Source organism: Triturus cristatus, chromosome 1_2, assembly GCF_964204655.1.
Source record: "Triturus cristatus chromosome 1_2, aTriCri1.1, whole genome shotgun sequence".
Classification (NCBI taxonomy): domain Eukaryota; kingdom Metazoa; phylum Chordata; class Amphibia; order Caudata; family Salamandridae; genus Triturus; species Triturus cristatus.
The window spans coordinates 48,287,719-48,308,496 of NC_140580.1; the positions used below are offsets into that span (position 1 = coordinate 48,287,719).

A 20,778-nucleotide genomic window follows, 5' to 3' on the forward strand; every position below is an offset into this window, starting at 1 on the left:
GGAAGTGAAAGAGTACAGTCCGCAGTCTGTTAGCTTTGTCATTGGCGATCAAACAGATTATGGCAGTCCATTGTGAAGTCCAAGGTGAGTGTCGCAGAGTGTATCGGGGGACGATGGAAGGTGATGATGCAGAGGGCAGAACCAAGCTGAAACCGGCCATATGGCGGAGATGAATGCAACAGTTTTCTCCGTACCAGTAAGGCGGTTTCATCTGCATCTTCATCCTCTGCTGTTTCATGTGCCTCACATGTGGGTGGTGCTGGCCTTTCTCCATCACTGTGTGGCAGTGACATCTCAGGGGCCGGAGGTGGGATGTCTGCCGCACTGTGTGGCATTGACACTTCAGGGAGTGGAGATGTGGATATAGTGGTAATGCATTGGCGCCAGGCCTTGTGGCGGCAATGCCATGAGGATGGTTTTGAGGTCATTGTGGAACCCAGCTACCTCTCGCTGGTGTGCAGCAGTGGCAGCCGCTCTTTCCACACTGGCCTGCTCCATGGTCTCCATGAGCCTCCGCATGAGTCCCAAATTCCGGGCGAGCTCGCTGGAGCCACCCTGACTAGACAGTCATTCTTGTTGCACAGTCAGGACTCTGGCGATGTCAGCCATGGTTCGTTGGAGGGCATGGAGCGGACTGTCGGTGTCCATTAGGGACTGTGAGTGGTCCCTGGTGGGACTTAGACACCCTCGTATGGCATCTAGTTTGTCTGCCATGCAGTTGAAGCCCACCCGCATCTGTACAGCCAGCTGCTCCTGGCATCCCAACCTGTGGCGTTTGAAGGCCATGTGTTCTTCGTGGGGGTCCTGGGAGGCAGCCGTGGTGGTGGGTGCTGCCTGCTGTGTGGTCTGTGCAGGGGGTGGGGTGTCCCCGTTGCAGCTGGGCTGCCCTGGTCCTGAAGGTGGGCTGCGGAGACTGTTAGAGAACTCTTGGAGGGCGTCAGAGTCGAAGCTGTGGTGGTCCTCTTCGTCATCAAAGAAGAGCGGTTCGGGCTGCTCTGCAGGAGGTGTTGATTGTCCCTCTGCAATGTGAAGGGGAGATGCAGTTTAACAATGTGTTCACATGTGTGTTGTTGCATTGTACATGTTTACATACAGACTGCATGACTGTGTACGCCGTGACTGTTTAGGAGGGCCCATTTGCTGCGGGACAGTGGACATTTCGACAACATCATGGATGTGTGTTTGTACTTGTACAGTATCAACTCAGATTTCCCTGCAATGCCACTTGTGATTGGCCAGTCAACACACATGACAACTATAGACATAGGAACAAAGAGACCATGGGTTCAATCCAACTTTACGAATTGCAACAGTAGTAATTTGATCTATCTACTAACTTGTCCGTGTCAAATTAAGTATGTCGGAATGACAACTCGGAAAGTTAAGGCATGTATGCTTGAACATAAAAGCACTTTCAGGTGCAAAAAAACTACAACCAGACTCACTAGACATTTTGTTGAAAAGAACCATGGAGCAGAAGATTTTAAATGGACAGTACTAGAGAAACCTTCTGTACCATCACACATTAGTGACATCTCCAGATACTTGTTCATAAAAGAACAAAAATGGTTTTTTAAGCTCCATTGTGATGTTCAGGTTCTGAATGACGACATACCATGGACCAGTTTATAGTTACATCTTTTTGATGTACTAGACTGGCCCATGGTGTTGGGCAATAATATGGCATACTCATCAGAACATTAGAGTAGTGAAATAGTCTGGATGAAAGGACTAAATGATCCTTTACTACCACTGAACATCGTACAAAGGGATTGCCGAGGCATATCTATTTGATGTCTATGTTTTCCCTTCTAAATGATATGCAATATATTGGTGCATTAATAGATGTATTCAGTACTCTCAAGACAATAAGCACAATATATGTATTCCATGGGCATACATAATAACACTGGTAAATACCTTCGAGTACTGGTGGTTTCACTCTCCTCTTGTTTGTTTTTCTTGGTATATACATAAACGAGGAGATAGTAACTGATAGAACAACTTGTACTTAACACTCTCATGGTGGCTATATGTATTATGCCAGAGAAGACGCATTATCTGTGATATGTGTCAGTCCCAAAAGATTTCTATTGGATTTTTCTGATTGAAGCCCATTGAAATAACTGATATGCGGCAATAACTTAATAACGTATTCTTGTGTTTTTGTTTATCTGTATAATACCAGGCAGAAGATCTGAATTTTAGAAACTATCTTTCGGAATTACCAAATTTGAGGCTCAAGGTGGTCTACATTTGTGATCCTTGTTGATCTCATTAAAGATGTCTGTTTTATTGGTATGTAGAGGAACTCTCTAGTCTGAGTTATATTATGTGGTGCCAACCTAGCAGCATGCTTTGACGCATTTATCCATCTGCGTAACAACTGACAGAGGGTCTGTTTTCTTAGGAAGCCTCCCATCGAATTACCATATCACAGGTTATGATGTCAGTGGGTAGTCCTCACTATATTGACATCAGGATTTATTTGATTCTATAAGAACGAATTAGTGATGTCTCGAACTAAGTTAGCTTTGACCACCCTGTCCCTCCCAAATAGCGCGCATATGAACGCTTGATGTCACTTGATAACGATTTTTCTGTTAATAATAAATGTTACCTCTAAATCATAAAACATTTTTTAAATCAACACCACGACGATATACATTTAGCGGTTGTTGCAGTTGCCATAAGTATCAGCATGCACAAATCATACTTAAGGAAGACGCGGCGGTCTTCTCACAACAGCACCATACGGCAGGACTTTTGCTAACTGAACTACATTTGTCTATATGATGACGTCATTTTGTAGTTCTTTTCTTTGCGACGCCTTATCCGCGAACCGCACCCTTACCAGCAATCCATGCGGAAGAGGGCGCCGTCACGAAGTTGAAACGTCACACTGACAACATCACTTTGAACCGAGTGATTGATGATTAGTACCAGGTGTGCTAGATCAAACTATTTAATCGCGGCTCCTGTTCCGGTCGTTGCCTCCTTCCCTGACTCAGAAGACGCCTGAGGCAACGACAAACAGGTAAGCACACGCAGTTCGACTAGGCTTTGTAGAGGGTGGCCCCTTGACCAGGCACTTTCTGGACATAACACTAGCAGTAATTTCGCTCAATAAGGTTTCTAGAGATTACCTTGTGTGATGCTAAGTATTACTCTATGTAGTTTGCAATTGAAACAACATATTCTCCATAGACTTAGTATTGATTAATAACATCTCCTGTTATTAGGTTGGACATTATATGTTGAAGAACATGTTTTAAATCTTAATTTTGGGTTGAGACCGGTTTTGTAGCATTTAAGGATGTACTTCAGTGGACACTATGCGTTATATTCATTTATCTGAGTATAGAATTATCAAACATAGGGCTAAATAATTATCAAAATTCATTTTTAATAAGGACCCTTTCTCCGCTACATTCGTTGCAGAGCAGGGCCTCATATCCCTGAGAATGGTTCCAGGTGAGGTGAGGTTTAGTCCCCGATCAAGACGGGTAAGCCATATACATATGTGTCTTGTTATGATTGGCTATACATATATGTATATAAATTTCTTTTTAGTATATAGAGGCCGTTTGGCCCTAACTTTGGAAGCACGTTTAATACATGAAGTGTTGACGACAACTGTTCTATCCTTTTAGGTGACTTTTGCACCTTTGAATTGGAGGATTGAGAGCAAGTAAGGTTGTATTGATTCCAACCATTAGTAAATTAACTGTGCTATTTACTTTTTTTCACACACTACTGTGGGGGGTGTGAGCATATGTTGCAGTAGCAAGATTCTGATGAATATAGGTCCTGAAGAAAGCCGTGGGTAATATACCCGTATGGCTGAAACATGTCGACCTTGTAAATAGCAGTCATTTGTTAATACTGCTACGTTTTGCACTGTTTTTAATAAGGGTGTGAGGAGTTTGTCCAATTAAAGAAGTGTTTTTCTCCACACAACTCTTTTTAAGATTTCACTCACCACATTATAATTTTTTGCACTGCACAAATTGCATAATTTCACCAATTATAGACACTAGTGCCTTTCTTTATCGTTAAGTCTAGTCCCACCTTTCTATCTGAGCAAGAGAGCTCCCCACGGAGGCAGTCTCTATGATCAAGAGACAGACCTCTCAAATGGGTGGATGACCAAACGATAATACTGATCACGATAAAAAGATTGATGGGAATCCAGCCTCTGCTTTCAGATTCTATGTACTGACTCCCTATATACACGCTCCTGTATTTCTGTGCTTCCATCTATACATTTTGGACCCCCAGTTCTCTTTATGGTTGTTATAGTCAGATTTGGGGATTAGAACTCGGGCAGGTCGTTAAAATATCCCTTAGACCCTATTTTTCTAAGTGCTATTATTGGTCATTTGTATATGCAGTTACTTTCAAATGCTTCACACAAATGGCATCCCGATTACAAGATGGCCACGACGCTGCCGTTGCCTGGAGCCCCTTTGTTCTTTATGGCCAGACCACCTTCACACTATTTATCCATGTGCTGGTCAAATTGTACATCATCTCTACTATTTACTCTAGGGCTGGCTAAACAGCAGGGATAATGTACTATTTTGCCAGCCGCAGGGTAAAGAGCGGAAATTTTGGACTATTTGGCAGGGGGCGGGTACGTAGACTATTCCATACTACATCACCTTAAGTCTTTCCCGCCTGGTTTCCCTTGTCTGCCTGGTGCTCAACGTCCATCCGCACATGTTCTACAAAAAAAAGGGAAATTAAAAAATACATTTGCATGTCAAGTCCGTTAAAGAGAACAATAGCCATTCACCCATATGTGAGGATGCAACACAACACTTCTTTAGTGTACTTTTGTTACTGTTTAGCACCACGTTGTATGAATGGATTCGAATTACTCTGAAATAATACTACTGAGATTTATGTTCCAACTACATGCACGTTTTTGCTTACGTTTTCTTGGAAAGACAAAATATATAGCTGATTGTTTCTGTGATATCACTGTCCCTTAATTACAGTTTGATGGAAGGTTGCATTCATTGGCTGTCTTCTTTGGTTGGGGAGGGGGGGGGGGTGTTGCAGGTCAGGATACACTGCTGTGCCCCGTTCCCTCACCTTTACCTACCACGGTCCTGCGATTACTGTTGTCACTCACTCCTGGTCGCAAATGCATCGGATGACGCGTCCTTTGTCAGGCTGGTGCCGGGGCCTCTAGGTGTGGCTCGTGCTCTCTGCTGTCGCTGGCACAGACTTTCTCACTCCATTCTCCTAGAGCAGCGTTTCCATTGGGCCGTTTTCCCTGGGGAGAGACAGCCATCCATTCTCTTCATCAGACGCTTCCTGTCTGCATGTACACTCCCCACCTCTGTCCCCGAGAGACCGACGCTAATGTGCAAGGACATCTATCCTCCTGGTGGTGCCACGCCCGCACACACAGGCGCGAGATATCCCTTCCCATGCCATGAATGCCGTGTCCGCTCCTATTGTGATGGCGAACGGATGGCGCGGTGGAAACGTGAGCAGGGCGGCCATTACATTGGAATCACAGCCGTGCCCCCCTAGGCTGGCAGCTTAAAGAGGCTGCGGTGCCGGGCACAGCACACTCTACTCTAGTGCTCTTTCCAACTCCTCCAAGCCAACCCCCCCGGGCGCCGCTGCCATGCTGAGCCTCCTGACCCTGACAGCAGCGATGGCCTTCGCTCTTACCGGCGACGGCGTGTACGGCCATCGAGGTGAGTGGGGCTGTGCATGATGGGGGCTCGGCGTCCTGCCCTCGAGGGGAGGGCTGGAAGAGAAGCTGGCATCAGTAGGCAGTGCGAGGAGATGGAACTGCAGGCACAGTGAACAACCTACACGGGGGGCAGTGTGAGAAGCTGGCACTCGAGGGCACTATTAGAAGCAGAGACTACGTACTGGTACTTTTGGGGCACTAGGCATACCCATAAGCATACACCATAATTGTAACAAAAAAGTCACTTTAATTAGAGGTTTTATGGACATAAGCAATGGTTAACCAGGCGCAACGTTTTACAAGATTTCTCAAAGTAGCACACAAATAAATAGTGCACCCCAGACATCTTCAAAGAGCCCCTCTCAACTGCTGCCTTGTTGACGTTTGTGCAACACCCCCAAGATAGATCCCCAGACATCTCCAGAGCCAGGTCTCCCTAACTTATTTTCTTCCTTTCTTTGTGAAAGGACAGAAACCATCTCACCTTACTCCTTCTGACCCCAGTTCCATAGTGGGTGTAAATTAAAAATCCCATTACCCACCAACAACAAGACAGAGCAGTGGCGTAGCTAGAGCTTGTGGCGCCCGGGGCTATCCTTCAGATTGCCGCCCCCCTGGGGGGGTGCTGGAGAAAAAGGATGGCGAGCACCTGAAAGAGGTCAGAGACACACGTAGTATCGCCGCTAATAGTTACCTCGATCATGCAAGTTACATGCACATACATGACACGGTCCAGGGCTAGACAGCCCCTGTCCCCAAAATATTGCCGCCTGGGGCGGACGCCCCCCACCTAGCTACGCCGCTGAAGGAAAAGCAGAAGGAAACCCAAAACTTACATCAGTTCTACCTACTCTGCTTGTGACATCTCACTCATAAAATCACAGCTTGTGCAGGACCCTTGTCCCCTGTCCCCTATCTACCCCGTCCGTGACCTCAGCAATGTCTGCAGACCGGTCCACCAAACTGGGTTTGACCACGATTCCCCTGGCAGGACCTTCAGGATACTACAGGTGAGTCCAATGCACCTGATCACTAGACTAACTTGAGTTCTGTAGTTGGGGCAGTACCAGCCCTGCAGTGAAAGCCTTCTCACTCCACCCAAGCCCCCCATGAGAGCTCAGTAGACGCCATCCCACATGCCCCTCCCAGGAGAGAGCAGTGGAGCCATCCACTGCCCCAGCCGCAGAAGAACTACATACCCTGACCCCACCCATCCCAGGAGAGAGCAGTGTAACCATTCTACTCCTCCCTCCCGCCAAACAGAGAGCATTCAACACCAACTCAGGGTCGCCTACGGTCACTACAGTATAGTAATGTGAGTTTTTAAAGACTGTCAGTGCTCCGAAAGAATTTCAATAAGCTGGAGTGTCAGGCCAGGGAATGCAGTAGAATGTGTAAAATTCCGTTTTTACCAGGCCAGAAGGGGGATCTGACCCGTGGCCCAGCGTAGAGACAGCCTTGACCCTGCACCTGTCACTACAGACAGCCCCATGCCCGCAAAAAAGATGTAAAAATCTATAGAAATATTTTCCTATTTTTGTGGGGGGAAAAGGGTATACTAGGAGGAGACAACCCACGGAATCTGCAGAAGGAACCGTGGCAATGTATACTAATAACAGTTTAGTTTCCCAATGTAATATTAAAATGAATTGCACCCAAGGTGCCTCGTTTCAATATTCCTGAAAGTTTAGAAAGGAAAGTAATTGAATGTGAGTCCTGATATCATGGTATGTGCCAGTCCTCACAAACATCTCTTGTTAGCACATGAGTAATGCCAAGGTCTCTGCACTTTCATATCGCCCGCGCTCTTTTTGTGTGTGTTACTAAGAACACGCAGGTGTTGCTTGCCACATTCACTCTTCAGCTGTAAATGTCCACTTCAGCACAGACTTACTTTGCTGAGCTGACGCTGTAATCAAAAACAAGCACTGGCAAAGCCAAAAGGTCTTGCTTCTGAGAGCTATTGATTTGGCAATGCTTTGTAGCCATGCTGTACAGCATTGCAGATGCTTTGCAGTGTGGCTAAAACTAATTTTAAATGGCACTAATACACAGCCAGGGCTAATGCACTTTTACCCGATACTTCCCCTTAAACTATCCCAACCATCAGATATCCCAATCTTCCCTCACACTGTCCCCTTCTACCTTCAATCTAGCACTTCTATACTCAAATGATCCCTCCCTTTCAACCTAACCTCCTTCACCCAAACTGCACCAAAACAACCTCTCCAAAAACAAAACTACCCCATCTTCTCGCTACCCCATACTTTTAGACTACCTCTCCACTCAAACTACTTTCTATTGTCAAAGAACTCTGCCTACAGTCAGAGTATCTCCACTTACTACCTTCTAGAACAATGTCACCCCTTCAAACAAACTACACCTACCTTCATGCGAACTCCACCTTCAAACTACCCCTCCAATGCTGAAACTACCTCCAGTTGTAAAGTATTCCCTTCCAACTTCCTCCCCAGCACCGAAGCTACCCTATATTTTGTCACATCCCTCCTGACCTCTAAATACTTCCAACTTTCAAACTGTCCCCACTTCCTACTACTCCTATACTCAGTCTCCCAGTATCAACTTACCCTGCGCACTCAGCATGACCCATTTTACCTGAGCAAATCTTCGATGTCACAAAGTCAGCCTCAATACCCCATGCCCCTTCCCTTTCACTATACCAAGGATTTCTAGAACTGGGCTTATTTACTGATATTGAAATTCTCCCTCTCTCCTCTTACATTTTATTATTCCATAAATTATAATATATATGTAACAACATAATGTTGAGTAATCTAATTCTAGTCGCGTAGCACAAAACCCCTTAGAATTCTTGTAAAGTGGGTGTAATGGGGTAGGAACCACACCAACAGGCCTAGAACTCCAAACAAAGCCATATCAACCTAACTAAAGCCATACAAACTAGCGTAGCCCAGTACAAACAACAGACAATGGGAAATGCCAAAATATTTCAAAGCATATTAGGTGTGATATTTGCTAAAATTACACACAGTGCCTAATTTACCCTTAGGAGTCTGTCTGCACAAAAGAATTACATTCGAGGGTTTACTCAAAACACAAAACTCATACAAAGTATTGTTTCTCTGCCTTTGCATAAATTAAAAATCATATTTGTCACAAATAACAGTTATTTGCATGTGTGTGGCTGATGCCATCATTGTGGCACAATGCGCAGTAAATACAATGCAATGCTAATTTTGGTTGTGCAAGAGAGACTATTGCACATAGTTGCATAGTGTGAATCTTGGTAAATCTGCTCACAAGTGTACTGAATTTAGAACGTGCTAGATCAGTAAATGCACACAAACATAATGACCCCTTCAACACCCAAACTACTCCATACTCCTACTACCTCTGCCTTTTATTAACCCCTTCGGTGCTCATGACGGAACGGTTCCGTCATGAGCGTCGGTTGAGCTGTGCTCATGACGGAACCGTTCCGTCATGACCACGCCCGCGCAAGCAGCGCTCAGCACAGCGGGGGAATCCGCCCCGCATGGAAGGGGTTAACCCATCCTATATTTAAACTATCCAACCTTTAAATTACTCCTTCTACCCTCACATTATATCACCAAAACTCACACACTACACCAGGCCCGGCTCCAGGAACTTTTATTTGGGTGGGCCAAGGGTGCATTCGGGTGGGCCACTACAGGCCCGATTTGTCGCTTATATGTCTAGCCAGGCCTGCTTCCAACCCTCCTTTAGCTCTTCTTAGTCTACCAAGGCCCAGTAAAACACACTCTTTTCCAAATCTCTTTATAAATGTTATTACTCTCAAAAAGTGTTTTTTTTCTCCATGATATGTCCCTTTGATGGGAAGAGGAGATTTCTAAGGTGGGAGTATCAGGAAAGTGACACTACTCAGGCTCCCTCCGTGTGACCTTCAGGAAGAATCCCTCTTCATTACTACCTCCACCTGACCCCAGACTCTGCAGCGTGCTCCCTTACAGGCTTGCTTATCCACTTTTCTACCACCCCTCTTCATTGCATCTTATCTCACAGCTGACCTTGGGCCCCAGCCCCATATGAGCCACCATCCAGTTGCATTTTCATTATTCCTGGTAAAAAAACATTAGTAAAATCACCTTCAAACTTGAAGCATTGAATATAGCAGTAAATGTAATTAGCATGCACTTTACAGTTTTCCTAATCACCCGACTGTTAATTAAATATACGAAAACAGAAAGGCCATGACAGGGTTGGATTTAGTGCTGGTGCAAAAGTCTTTTTTGGGGCCCTAACAATGACCTCTTTCTCCGTGGATACCTTTACTACCACCCTCCAACAGTGTCCTTCATCTCTCCGCAGCCCCTCCCCCTCATGACCTCCTCCTCAGACTCCATCACTGCCACCCTCCACCAGTGCCCCTCATCGCTGCGTAGCCCCCGTACCCCATGACCTCCTCCTCGCTTACCTCACTGCCACCCTACACTAGTGCCGCTCATCTCTCTGTAGTCCCCCCCCCCCCACCCCATGACCTCCTTCTTGGCTTCCCTCACTGCCACCCTCTACTAGTACCCCTCATCTCTCGGTAGTTGCCCCACCCCATGACCAGCTCCTCGTATTCCCTCACTGCCACCCTTAACCAGTGCCCCTCATCTCTGTTGCCCCTCTCTCATATGCATTCCATTTGTTGTATAGCGCTACTCATATCAGTGTAAGGTGTCACAGTACTTTACATAACAGCACACATTATACAGAGAGAATGAATCAGTCTACGGGGAATGTCACATAGGCCAATGAGGATTACAAGTGTAGGAGTCACATGTCATCCATGCTGGTGGGCAATATATTTTACTAGGCTTTGGTCTGGAGAAGCACAAACTCAGGATTTAAAGAGTACTCCAGTGGTTGGGGGTTGGCTTTACTGATAAAAATGTATGACTTCCCAAACAAACTCTTTTTAGCGACATCAGAATAATGAAAGACTGGAGAAGTTCTAACTATATCACAACACAAAAAAGGTGAAGTTTGTATGCAGCTCTTTGATGACAGTTCTGAGTTCACTGTCCTATTTTAGGATTGTAACTTCTGAACGGCAAGTAACACAAGGATCTCTGTGACAAAGGCAGTAACCCACCGAGCTACCCACATAAAATACAGTTTATCTGCATTTAAAAACTAACAGACAAATGATTGCTCTCTAGCAAGATCATAAATCACCAGTTATCTGAACATTTTTTTATTATTGTTGTACATCGGTTTCAGATTCATTGCCATTGCCCAGGCCCACCCCCTAGAACCGGGCTTGCACTACACTCCAGTTTGAAAAACTGCCCATTCAGACGCAGACGCACACTGTGCTCTCCTACCTTAAAGTAAAAGTACATATTGGTAAACGGGTCCCATCCAGGGGTGTCAGGCACCATAGCCGATTCATCCACGTCATCGGGGAATGGTGGTGGGGTGCAGGAATCCATCCCAACCCCTGCACGCGCTCTCCCTGGCTGCACCAGCGTTGTGGGCTGCTCGACGTCGTGGTGCACGCGCTGGAGGCGGAGCTCGTTTCACCGCGCGCCCAAATAGCCTAATCTGGCAACGTGGTGCGTGTTCTGCATGCGACAATTTGTTGCGTTTCCTTTTTTGCAAGCACGTGAGCAGTGCTTGTATGTGAAACGGCGGCCGCGCGGCACAGGCCCGTTGCGGCGGCCTTTATAATTTATTTGGGTACACTGACTGTCAGTGTCTCCAAATAAATTATAAAGGCCGCCACAACGGGCCAGTGCCGCGCGGCCGCTGCCGCCCGCAAAACAGTGCCGCCTGGGGCGGTCCGCCCCCACCGCCCCCCCCTAGCTACGCGCCTGCCCTGACCCCACCCATCCCAGGAGAGAGCAGTGTAACCATTCTACTCCTCCCTCCCGCCAAACAGAGAGCATTCAACACCAACTCAGGGTCGCCTACGGTCACTACAGTATAGTAATGTGAGTTTTTAAAGACTGTCAGTGCTCCGAAAGAATTTCAATAAGCTGGAGTGTCAGGCCAGGGAATGCAGTAGAATGTGTAAAATTCCGTTTTTACCAGGCCAGAAGGGGGATCTGACCCGTGGCCCAGCGTAGAGACAGCCTTGACCCTGCACCTGTCACTACAGACAGCCCCATGCCCGCAAAAAAGATGTAAAAATCTATAGAAATATTTTCCTATTTTTGTGGGGGGAAAAGGGTATACTAGGAGGAGACAACCCACGGAATCTGCAGAAGGAACCGTGGCAATGTATACTAATAACAGTTTAGTTTCCCAATGTAATATTAAAATGAATTGCACCCAAGGTGCCTCGTTTCAATATTCCTGAAAGTTTAGAAAGGAAAGTAATTGAATGTGAGTCCTGATATCATGGTATGTGCCAGTCCTCACAAACATCTCTTGTTAGCACATGAGTAATGCCAAGGTCTCTGCACTTTCATATCGCCCGCGCTCTTTTTGTGTGTGTTACTAAGAACACGCAGGTGTTGCTTGCCACATTCACTCTTCAGCTGTAAATGTCCACTTCAGCACAGACTTACTTTGCTGAGCTGACGCTGTAATCAAAAACAAGCACTGGCAAAGCCAAAAGGTCTTGCTTCTGAGAGCTATTGATTTGGCAATGCTTTGTAGCCATGCTGTACAGCATTGCAGATGCTTTGCAGTGTGGCTAAAACTAATTTTAAATGGCACTAATACACAGCCAGGGCTAATGCACTTTTACCCGATACTTCCCCTTAAACTATCCCAACCATCAGATATCCCAATCTTCCCTCACACTGTCCCCTTCTACCTTCAATCTAGCACTTCTATACTCAAATGATCCCTCCCTTTCAACCTAACCTCCTTCACCCAAACTGCACCAAAACAACCTCTCCAAAAACAAAACTACCCCATCTTCTCGCTACCCCATACTTTTAGACTACCTCTCCACTCAAACTACTTTCTATTGTCAAAGAACTCTGCCTACAGTCAGAGTATCTCCACTTACTACCTTCTAGAACAATGTCACCCCTTCAAACAAACTACACCTACCTTCATGCGAACTCCACCTTCAAACTACCCCTCCAATGCTGAAACTACCTCCAGTTGTAAAGTATTCCCTTCCAACTTCCTCCCCAGCACCGAAGCTACCCTATATTTTGTCACATCCCTCCTGACCTCTAAATACTTCCAACTTTCAAACTGTCCCCACTTCCTACTACTCCTATACTCAGTCTCCCAGTATCAACTTACCCTGCGCACTCAGCATGACCCATTTTACCTGAGCAAATCTTCGATGTCACAAAGTCAGCCTCAATACCCCATGCCCCTTCCCTTTCACTATACCAAGGATTTCTAGAACTGGGCTTATTTACTGATATTGAAATTCTCCCTCTCTCCTCTTACATTTTATTATTCCATAAATTATAATATATATGTAACAACATAATGTTGAGTAATCTAATTCTAGTCGCGTAGCACAAAACCCCTTAGAATTCTTGTAAAGTGGGTGTAATGGGGTAGGAACCACACCAACAGGCCTAGAACTCCAAACAAAGCCATATCAACCTAACTAAAGCCATACAAACTAGCGTAGCCCAGTACAAACAACAGACAATGGGAAATGCCAAAATATTTCAAAGCATATTAGGTGTGATATTTGCTAAAATTACACACAGTGCCTAATTTACCCTTAGGAGTCTGTCTGCACAAAAGAATTACATTCGAGGGTTTACTCAAAACACAAAACTCATACAAAGTATTGTTTCTCTGCCTTTGCATAAATTAAAAATCATATTTGTCACAAATAACAGTTATTTGCATGTGTGTGGCTGATGCCATCATTGTGGCACAATGCGCAGTAAATACAATGCAATGCTAATTTTGGTTGTGCAAGAGAGACTATTGCACATAGTTGCATAGTGTGAATCTTGGTAAATCTGCTCACAAGTGTACTGAATTTAGAACGTGCTAGATCAGTAAATGCACACAAACATAATGACCCCTTCAACACCCAAACTACTCCATACTCCTACTACCTCTGCCTTTTATTAACCCCTTCGGTGCTCATGACGGAACGGTTCCGTCATGAGCGTCGGTTGAGCTGTGCTCATGACGGAACCGTTCCGTCATGACCACGCCCGCGCAAGCAGCGCTCAGCACAGCGGGGGAATCCGCCCCGCATGGAAGGGGTTAACCCATCCTATATTTAAACTATCCAACCTTTAAATTACTCCTTCTACCCTCACATTATATCACCAAAACTCACACACTACACCAGGCCCGGCTCCAGGAACTTTTATTTGGGTGGGCCAAGGGTGCATTCGGGTGGGCCACTACAGGCCCGATTTGTCGCTTATATGTCTAGCCAGGCCTGCTTCCAACCCTCCTTTAGCTCTTCTTAGTCTACCAAGGCCCAGTAAAACACACTCTTTTCCAAATCTCTTTATAAATGTTATTACTCTCAAAAAGTGTTTTTTTTCTCCATGATATGTCCCTTTGATGGGAAGAGGAGATTTCTAAGGTGGGAGTATCAGGCAAGTGACACTACTCAGGCTCCCTCCGTGTGACCTTCAGGAAGAATCCCTCTTCATTACTACCTCCACCTGACCCCAGACTCTGCAGCGTGCTCCCTTACAGGCTTGCTTATCTACTTTTCTACCACCCCTCTTCATTGCATCTTATCTCACAGCTGACCTTGGGCCCCAGCCCCATATGAGCCACCATCCAGTTGCATTTTCATTATTCCTGGTAAAAAAACATTAGTAAAATCACCTTCAAACTTGAAGCATTGAATATAGCAGTAAATGTAATTAGCATGCACTTTACAGTTTTCCTAATCACCCGACTGTTAATTAAATATACGAAAACAGAAAGGCCATGACAGGGTTGGATTTAGTGCTGGTGCAAAAGTCTTTTTTGGGGCCCTAACAATGACCTCTTTCTCCGTGGATACCTTTACTACCACCCTCCAACAGTGTCCTTCATCTCTCCGCAGCCCCTCCCCCTCATGACCTCCTCCTCAGACTCCATCACTGCCACCCTCCACCAGTGCCCCTCATCGCTGCGTAGCCCCCGTACCCCATGACCTCCTCCTCGCTTACCTCACTGCCACCCTACACTAGTGCCGCTCATCTCTCTGTAGTCCCCCCCCCCCCACCCCATGACCTCCTTCTTGGCTTCCCTCACTGCCACCCTCTACTAGTACCCCTCATCTCTCGGTAGTTGCCCCACCCCATGACCAGCTCCTCGTATTCCCTCACTGCCACCCTTAACCAGTGCCCCTCATCTCTGTTGCCCCTCTCTCATATGCATTCCATTTGTTGTATAGCGCTACTCATATCAGTGTAAGGTGTCACAGTACTTTACATAACAGCACACATTATACAGAGAGAATGAATCAGTCTACGGGGAATGTCACATAGGCCAATGAGGATTACAAGTGTAGGAGTCACATGTCATCCATGCTGGTGGGCAATATATTTTACTAGGCTTTGGTCTGGAGAAGCACAAACTCAGGATTTAAAGAGTACTCCAGTGGTTGGGGGTTGGCTTTACTGATAAAAATGTATGACTTCCCAAACAAACTCTTTTTAGCGACATCAGAATAATGAAAGACTGGAGAAGTTCTAACTATATCACAACACAAAAAAGGTGAAGTTTGTATGCAGCTCTTTGATGACAGTTCTGAGTTCACTGTCCTATTTTAGGATTGTAACTTCTGAACGGCAAGTAACACAAGGATCTCTGTGACAAAGGCAGTAACCCACCGAGCTACCCACATAAAATACAGTTTATCTGCATTTAAAAACTAACAGACAAATGATTGCTCTCTAGCAAGATCATAAATCACCAGTTATCTGAACATTTTTTTATTATTGTTGTACATCGGTTTCAGATTCATTGCCATTGCCCAGGCCCACCCCCTAGAACCGGGCTTGCACTACACTCCAGTTTGAAAAACTGCCCATTCAGACGCAGACGCACACTGTGCTCTCCTACCTTAAAGTAAAAGTACATATTGGTAAACGGGTCCCATCCAGGGGTGTCAGGCACCATAGCCGATTCATCCACGTCATCGGGGAATGGTGGTGGGGTGCAGGAATCCATCCCAACCCCTGCACGCGCTCTCCCTGGCTGCACCAGCGTTGTGGGCTGCTCGACGTCGTGGTGCACGCGCTGGAGGCGGAGCTCGTTTCACCGCGCGCCCAAATAGCCTAATCTGGCAACGTGGTGCGTGTTCTGCATGCGACAATTTGTTGCGTTTCCTTTTTTGCAAGCACGTGAGCAGTGCTTGTATGTGAAACGGCGGCCGCGCGGCACAGGCCCGTTGCGGCGGCCTTTATAATTTATTTGGGTACACTGACTGTCAGTGTCTCCAAATAAATTATAAAGGCCGCCACAACGGGCCAGTGCCGCGCGGCCGCTGCCGCCCGCAAAACAGTGCCGCCTGGGGCGGTCCGCCCCCACCGCCCCCCCCTAGCTACGCGCCTGAGACAGAGTTCTGCAGGGCAAATTCCAGAATGAATCTGTGCCTGACTTTGTCCTAAGAGAAAAGAGATCAATTGCTTATTTCTTCTGTTGACTTTAAGGCCGGCTTCGATTCTGTCAGTCGGCCGGTTTCATGGATTAGGTTAACTTTGGCCATCAGTACTAAGGGCCATATTTACTGGAAATATGGCTTAGGGCAGCGCAGCAAATTACCTTGCTGCACTGACGTGCGTCACAGGGAGAGGGCAGAAATGCACCGCATTTATCCAATACAGTGTATTCCTGCATTTCAGCATCCTAGTGCCAAATTAGACACATTGCACCATGGTGCGAGGGTGCCTGCCTCCTTGCACAAAAACAATCCAGAGATGCGTTTTCCTCTTCTGCAGCACATATAAAAAGAAAGTAAAAATGAGGCCAAATAAATATATTTCTCCTCGTTATGCCTTCCCTGGGGAGACCTAAGATTTTGACAGATTCTCAAGTTTACAAGCATTTGTAAATCTGGGAATGCATAAAAAAACATGGGAGTTGCATGGAAACACCCACTTCAACGCCCATGGAATGCCTCCCTTGCACAGAGTAAGACAACACAGCGATTTGGCAGTGGCAGCTGGTGACATTTGAAAGTGGTGGGGTGTAAAAGCTTGGTATGACTTTTATGTAGTGAACGATGCGGGCAAGCTTAATGGACAAACGTGGGGTCCACGCTCGATTCTACTCCAGTGAAAAACAAATTGAAAATAGATTGGCAAATGGTGCATTTTAAAGCAAATTAATTTAGTGATAAAGCAAGGCTTATAAAGCAGTGCAGTGGGAACACATCGTTTTGAAATATTAAACACATAGAAAAATGTCCTATATCTTACTGCACTAATATGTTCAACAGTTACTGTAATGTGCAAATTGTATAATGGGACAACTTCAGCCTTTTAAAGTGCGTGCTTGCCCAGTTTCTTTCACTGCATGCGTCATCAACTTTGGAAGAAAAGGCTCTAGCTAGGCTTCAGGAAGGACCCACAGCTGCTGACTGCAATCAGTCATAGAGAAATATGTGAAGACAGTTCTTTAAATGGGATGAAAAATGTGGGGACTCTCTAAAGGGGAACACATAAAATAAACTTCTGTGATTCTGCTAATGTGCTACCCGGCCAGTATTATGGATTCTCTCTGAGATGTAAATGCATCCAGATATAAAACACAACTGACCTACACCTAAAACCTGTCAGTACGATTGGCTTTGTCAATGGTTGTTAGCCATTTAACATAAATGAGTAACAACAAGGATTTGTTATAAATAATTAACCTTCAAAATGTTTCAGTTCTGAAATTTCGATAGTATTGAGGCCTGTGGAAGGAGTTTTGGCCTTAAGTTATGTCCCATTATGTGCGCTTTATGTTAGATATGTATGTCCTTTTTCTCTGCACATCTCGTCCATCTTCACAGCTTCAACCACCTGTCTTTCCTCTTCAGCACCCTTTTTTCACTCTTCTCCGAATGCTCTTCCTTGCATCTCCCTCACTGCACCACTTCCAAACATACGTTGCCCTCACTCACATTTAAGCAATTTATTTACTTTTGCCCTGTACATATTCTGCCATCTGTGCACCCCTAAACACCCGATTTCACAAAATTGCAATTACATCTGGAATATATGAGCATTGTTCTGTGTGCTCTGCAGAGAGGCCAACCCACTGACACGCACTTTACTTTGGCTTCAGTGTCAGCATCAGAGCTCTCAATCAAATCCCCTCATAAACGCCTGCACAACTCAAAGTATGCACAGAGAAAAATACAGAAAGAAACACAACATGATTAAATAGCTAACTCTTCAGTAAGGCATGATTAAGTAAAGCTTTAAATAAGATGCGAACAAAATCACGAACATGCATTGCCTCCACGTTCCTAATACTCATTGTTCGTAAATCAATCCATGTTTTTTGGCATTAATGTTGTTAAGGCATGTCACTGGCATGCGAGGACCCAGTAATGTGGGCTGGAGAGCCATGGTTCGGACTACTATGATCCCTAATGTAAGCCTTTACATTGTAAATCAAATAAAAAAAACGACAATGCTTTTCTTTACAGAGTATTATTTCATTAAACCTTGGGAACATAAAACTGTGCCATTAATACCATGTTACTGTTAAAGTCTGCATTGCACGCTCCGGGTCTGGAGACTAAGCAGCCTGGCCATGCACCTGCAGAGATGTAGTACTTGCAGTGAGGCATGCAGCTGATTTAAAGACGATCTCCCGGCAGACCGCTTTACAACTGCGATGCATGTATATCAAATGAACCAACAGAGATCAGCTGGATTGGAGAGATTTTAAGGCGCACAGCATGTACTTCTCTGCAGGACTCGGTACTCAGGGCCAGTTTTAATGTCACACAGCAAATAACTGTATGTCTCTCGCTTTGCGCTTGACTCAGATATTTGTGTCAACTTCACAAGGGAACAAGAACCCTGGCCTACTCGTCTTAAGGATCTATTTTGCAAAGGGACAAATGCAGCAGCTACACTTCTAACGGGTTACAACAAACAAATGATGGACGGAATGCTGACAATGCATACATTCTCCCCCAGTCAAGAGATCTGGGTTAAATCCATCGTTCTTTTGCCCACTACGCCACCCCAGTTTAGACATGGCCATATGCAAATCAGTCTTGACCCTGTGCCTCATGGGAACAGTCCAGCCCGAACTGCCAAGCCATGTCTTCCCTGGACCGGAATCAAGCATCCTAGGACCGGTTTCTGGCTATCAGCCGTCATCAGCCAGGATAGCTTGACTCCAGTGGCGTAGTGAGCATGGGTCCCACGTCTGGGAATACCCATCCCACTTAGGGCGAAAAGCGTTACAACAAACAAATGATGGACGGAATGCTGACAATGCATACATTCTCCCCCAGTCAAGAGATCTGGGTTAAATCCATCGTTCTTTTGCCCACTACGCCACCCCAGTTTAGACATGGCCATATGCAAATCAGTCTTGACCCTGTGCCTCATGGGAACAGTCCAGCCCGAACTGCTAAGCCATGTCTTCCCTGGACCGGAATCAAGCATCCTAGGACCGGTTTCTGGCTATCAGCCGTCATCAGCCAGGATAGCTTGACTCCAGTGGCGTAGTGAGCATGGGTCCCACGTCTGGGAATACCCATCCCACTTAGGGCGAAAATGGTTACAACAAACAAATGATGGACGGAATGCTGACAATGCATACATTCTCCCCCAGTCAAGAGATCTGGGTTAAATCCATCGTTCTTTTGCCCACTACGCCACCCCAGTTTAGACATGGCCATATGCAAATCAGTCTTGACCCTGTGCCTCATGGGAACAGTCCAGCCCGAACTGCCAAGCCATGTCTTCCCTGGACCGGAATCAAGCATCCTAGGACCGGTTTCTGGCTATCAGCCGTCATCAGCCAGGATAGCTTGACTCCAGTGGCGTAGTGAGCATGGGTCCCACGTCTGGGAATACCCATCCCACTTAGGGCGAAAAGCGTTACAACAAACAAATGATGGACGGAATGCTGACAATGCATACATTCTCCCCCAGTCAAGAGATCTGGGTTAAATCCATCGTTCTTTTGCCCACTACGCCACCCCAGTTTAGACATGGCCATATGCAAATCAGTCTTGACCCTGTGCCTCATGGGAACAGTCCAGCCCGAACTGCCAAGCCATGTCTTCCCTGGACCGGAATCAAGCATCCTAGGACCGGTTTCTGGCTATCAGCCGTCATCAGCCAGGATAGCTTGACTCCAGTGGCGTAGTGAGCATGGGTCCCACGTCTGGGAATACCCATCCCACTTAGGGCAAAAAGCGTTACAACAAACAAATGATGGACGGAATGCTGACAATGCATACATTCTCCCCCAGTCAAGAGATCTGGGTTAAATCCATCATTCTTTTGCCCACTACGCCACCCCAGTTTAGACATGGCCATATGTAAATCAGTCTTGACCCTGTGCCTCATGGGAACAGTCCAGCCCGAACTGCCAAGCCATGTCTTCCCTGGACCGGAATCAAGCATCCTAGGACCGGTTTCTGGCTATCAGCCGTCATCAGCCAGGATAGCTTGACTCCAGTGGCGTGGTGAGCATGGGTCCCACGTCTGGGAATACCCATCCCACTTAGGGCGAAAGCGTTACAACAAACAAATGATGGATGGAATGCTGACAATGCATACATTCTCCCCCAGTCAAGAGATCTGGGTTAAATCCATCGTTCTTTTGCCCACTTCGCCACCCCAGTTTAGACATGGCCATATGCAAATCAGTCTTGACCCTGTGCCTCATGGGAACAGTCCAGCCCGAACTGCCAAGCCATGTCTTCCCTGGACCGGAATCAAGCATCCTAGGACCGGTTTCTGGCTATCAGCCGTCATCAGCCAGGATAGCTTGACTCCAGTGGCGTAGTGAGCATGATGGATTTAACCCAGATCTCTTGACTGGGGGTGAATGTTTTGATTTATTCTGCATTCCGTCCATCAATTGTGTGTCTTTTGCTTTCTTGCCCTAAGTGCGCCGGGTATGCCCAGACGTGGGTCCCGGGGTTACTGTGCCACTGGAATCAAGCTGTGCTGGCTGAAGAGGGGTGAAACCCC

General features: G+C 46.2%; 1 protein-coding gene and 1 long non-coding RNA gene across 3 annotated transcripts in view; one reads left to right on the forward strand and one right to left on the reverse strand.

The window, feature by feature from the left end:
* Nucleotides 1-768: 768 nt before the first annotated feature.
* LOC146866739 (uncharacterized) lies at nucleotides 769-5,240 on the reverse strand. Its single transcript, XR_014965801.1, has 3 exons — nucleotides 5,111-5,240; nucleotides 4,665-4,727; nucleotides 769-1,019 (listed from the first exon to the last, which is right to left on the reverse strand). It is a non-coding gene; the product is annotated as an uncharacterized LOC146866739 (long non-coding RNA).
* Nucleotides 5,241-5,350: 110 nt separating this feature from the next.
* The window catches only part of LOC146866740 (uncharacterized), a 226,629-nt gene continuing 211,201 nt past the window's right edge, over nucleotides 5,351-20,778 (forward strand). The window contains exon 1 of one of the 2 annotated variants that reach the window (XR_014965785.1): nucleotides 5,351-5,717. Coding sequence is in view for 1 of the 2 variants with exons in the window: in XM_085614496.1 (XP_085470622.1) it covers nucleotides 5,645-5,717 (73 nt within the window). In the remaining variant the exon portion in view is untranslated. The remainder of the gene's footprint in view (nucleotides 5,718-20,778) is intronic. The other variant, XM_085614496.1, reaches the window with a different exon arrangement.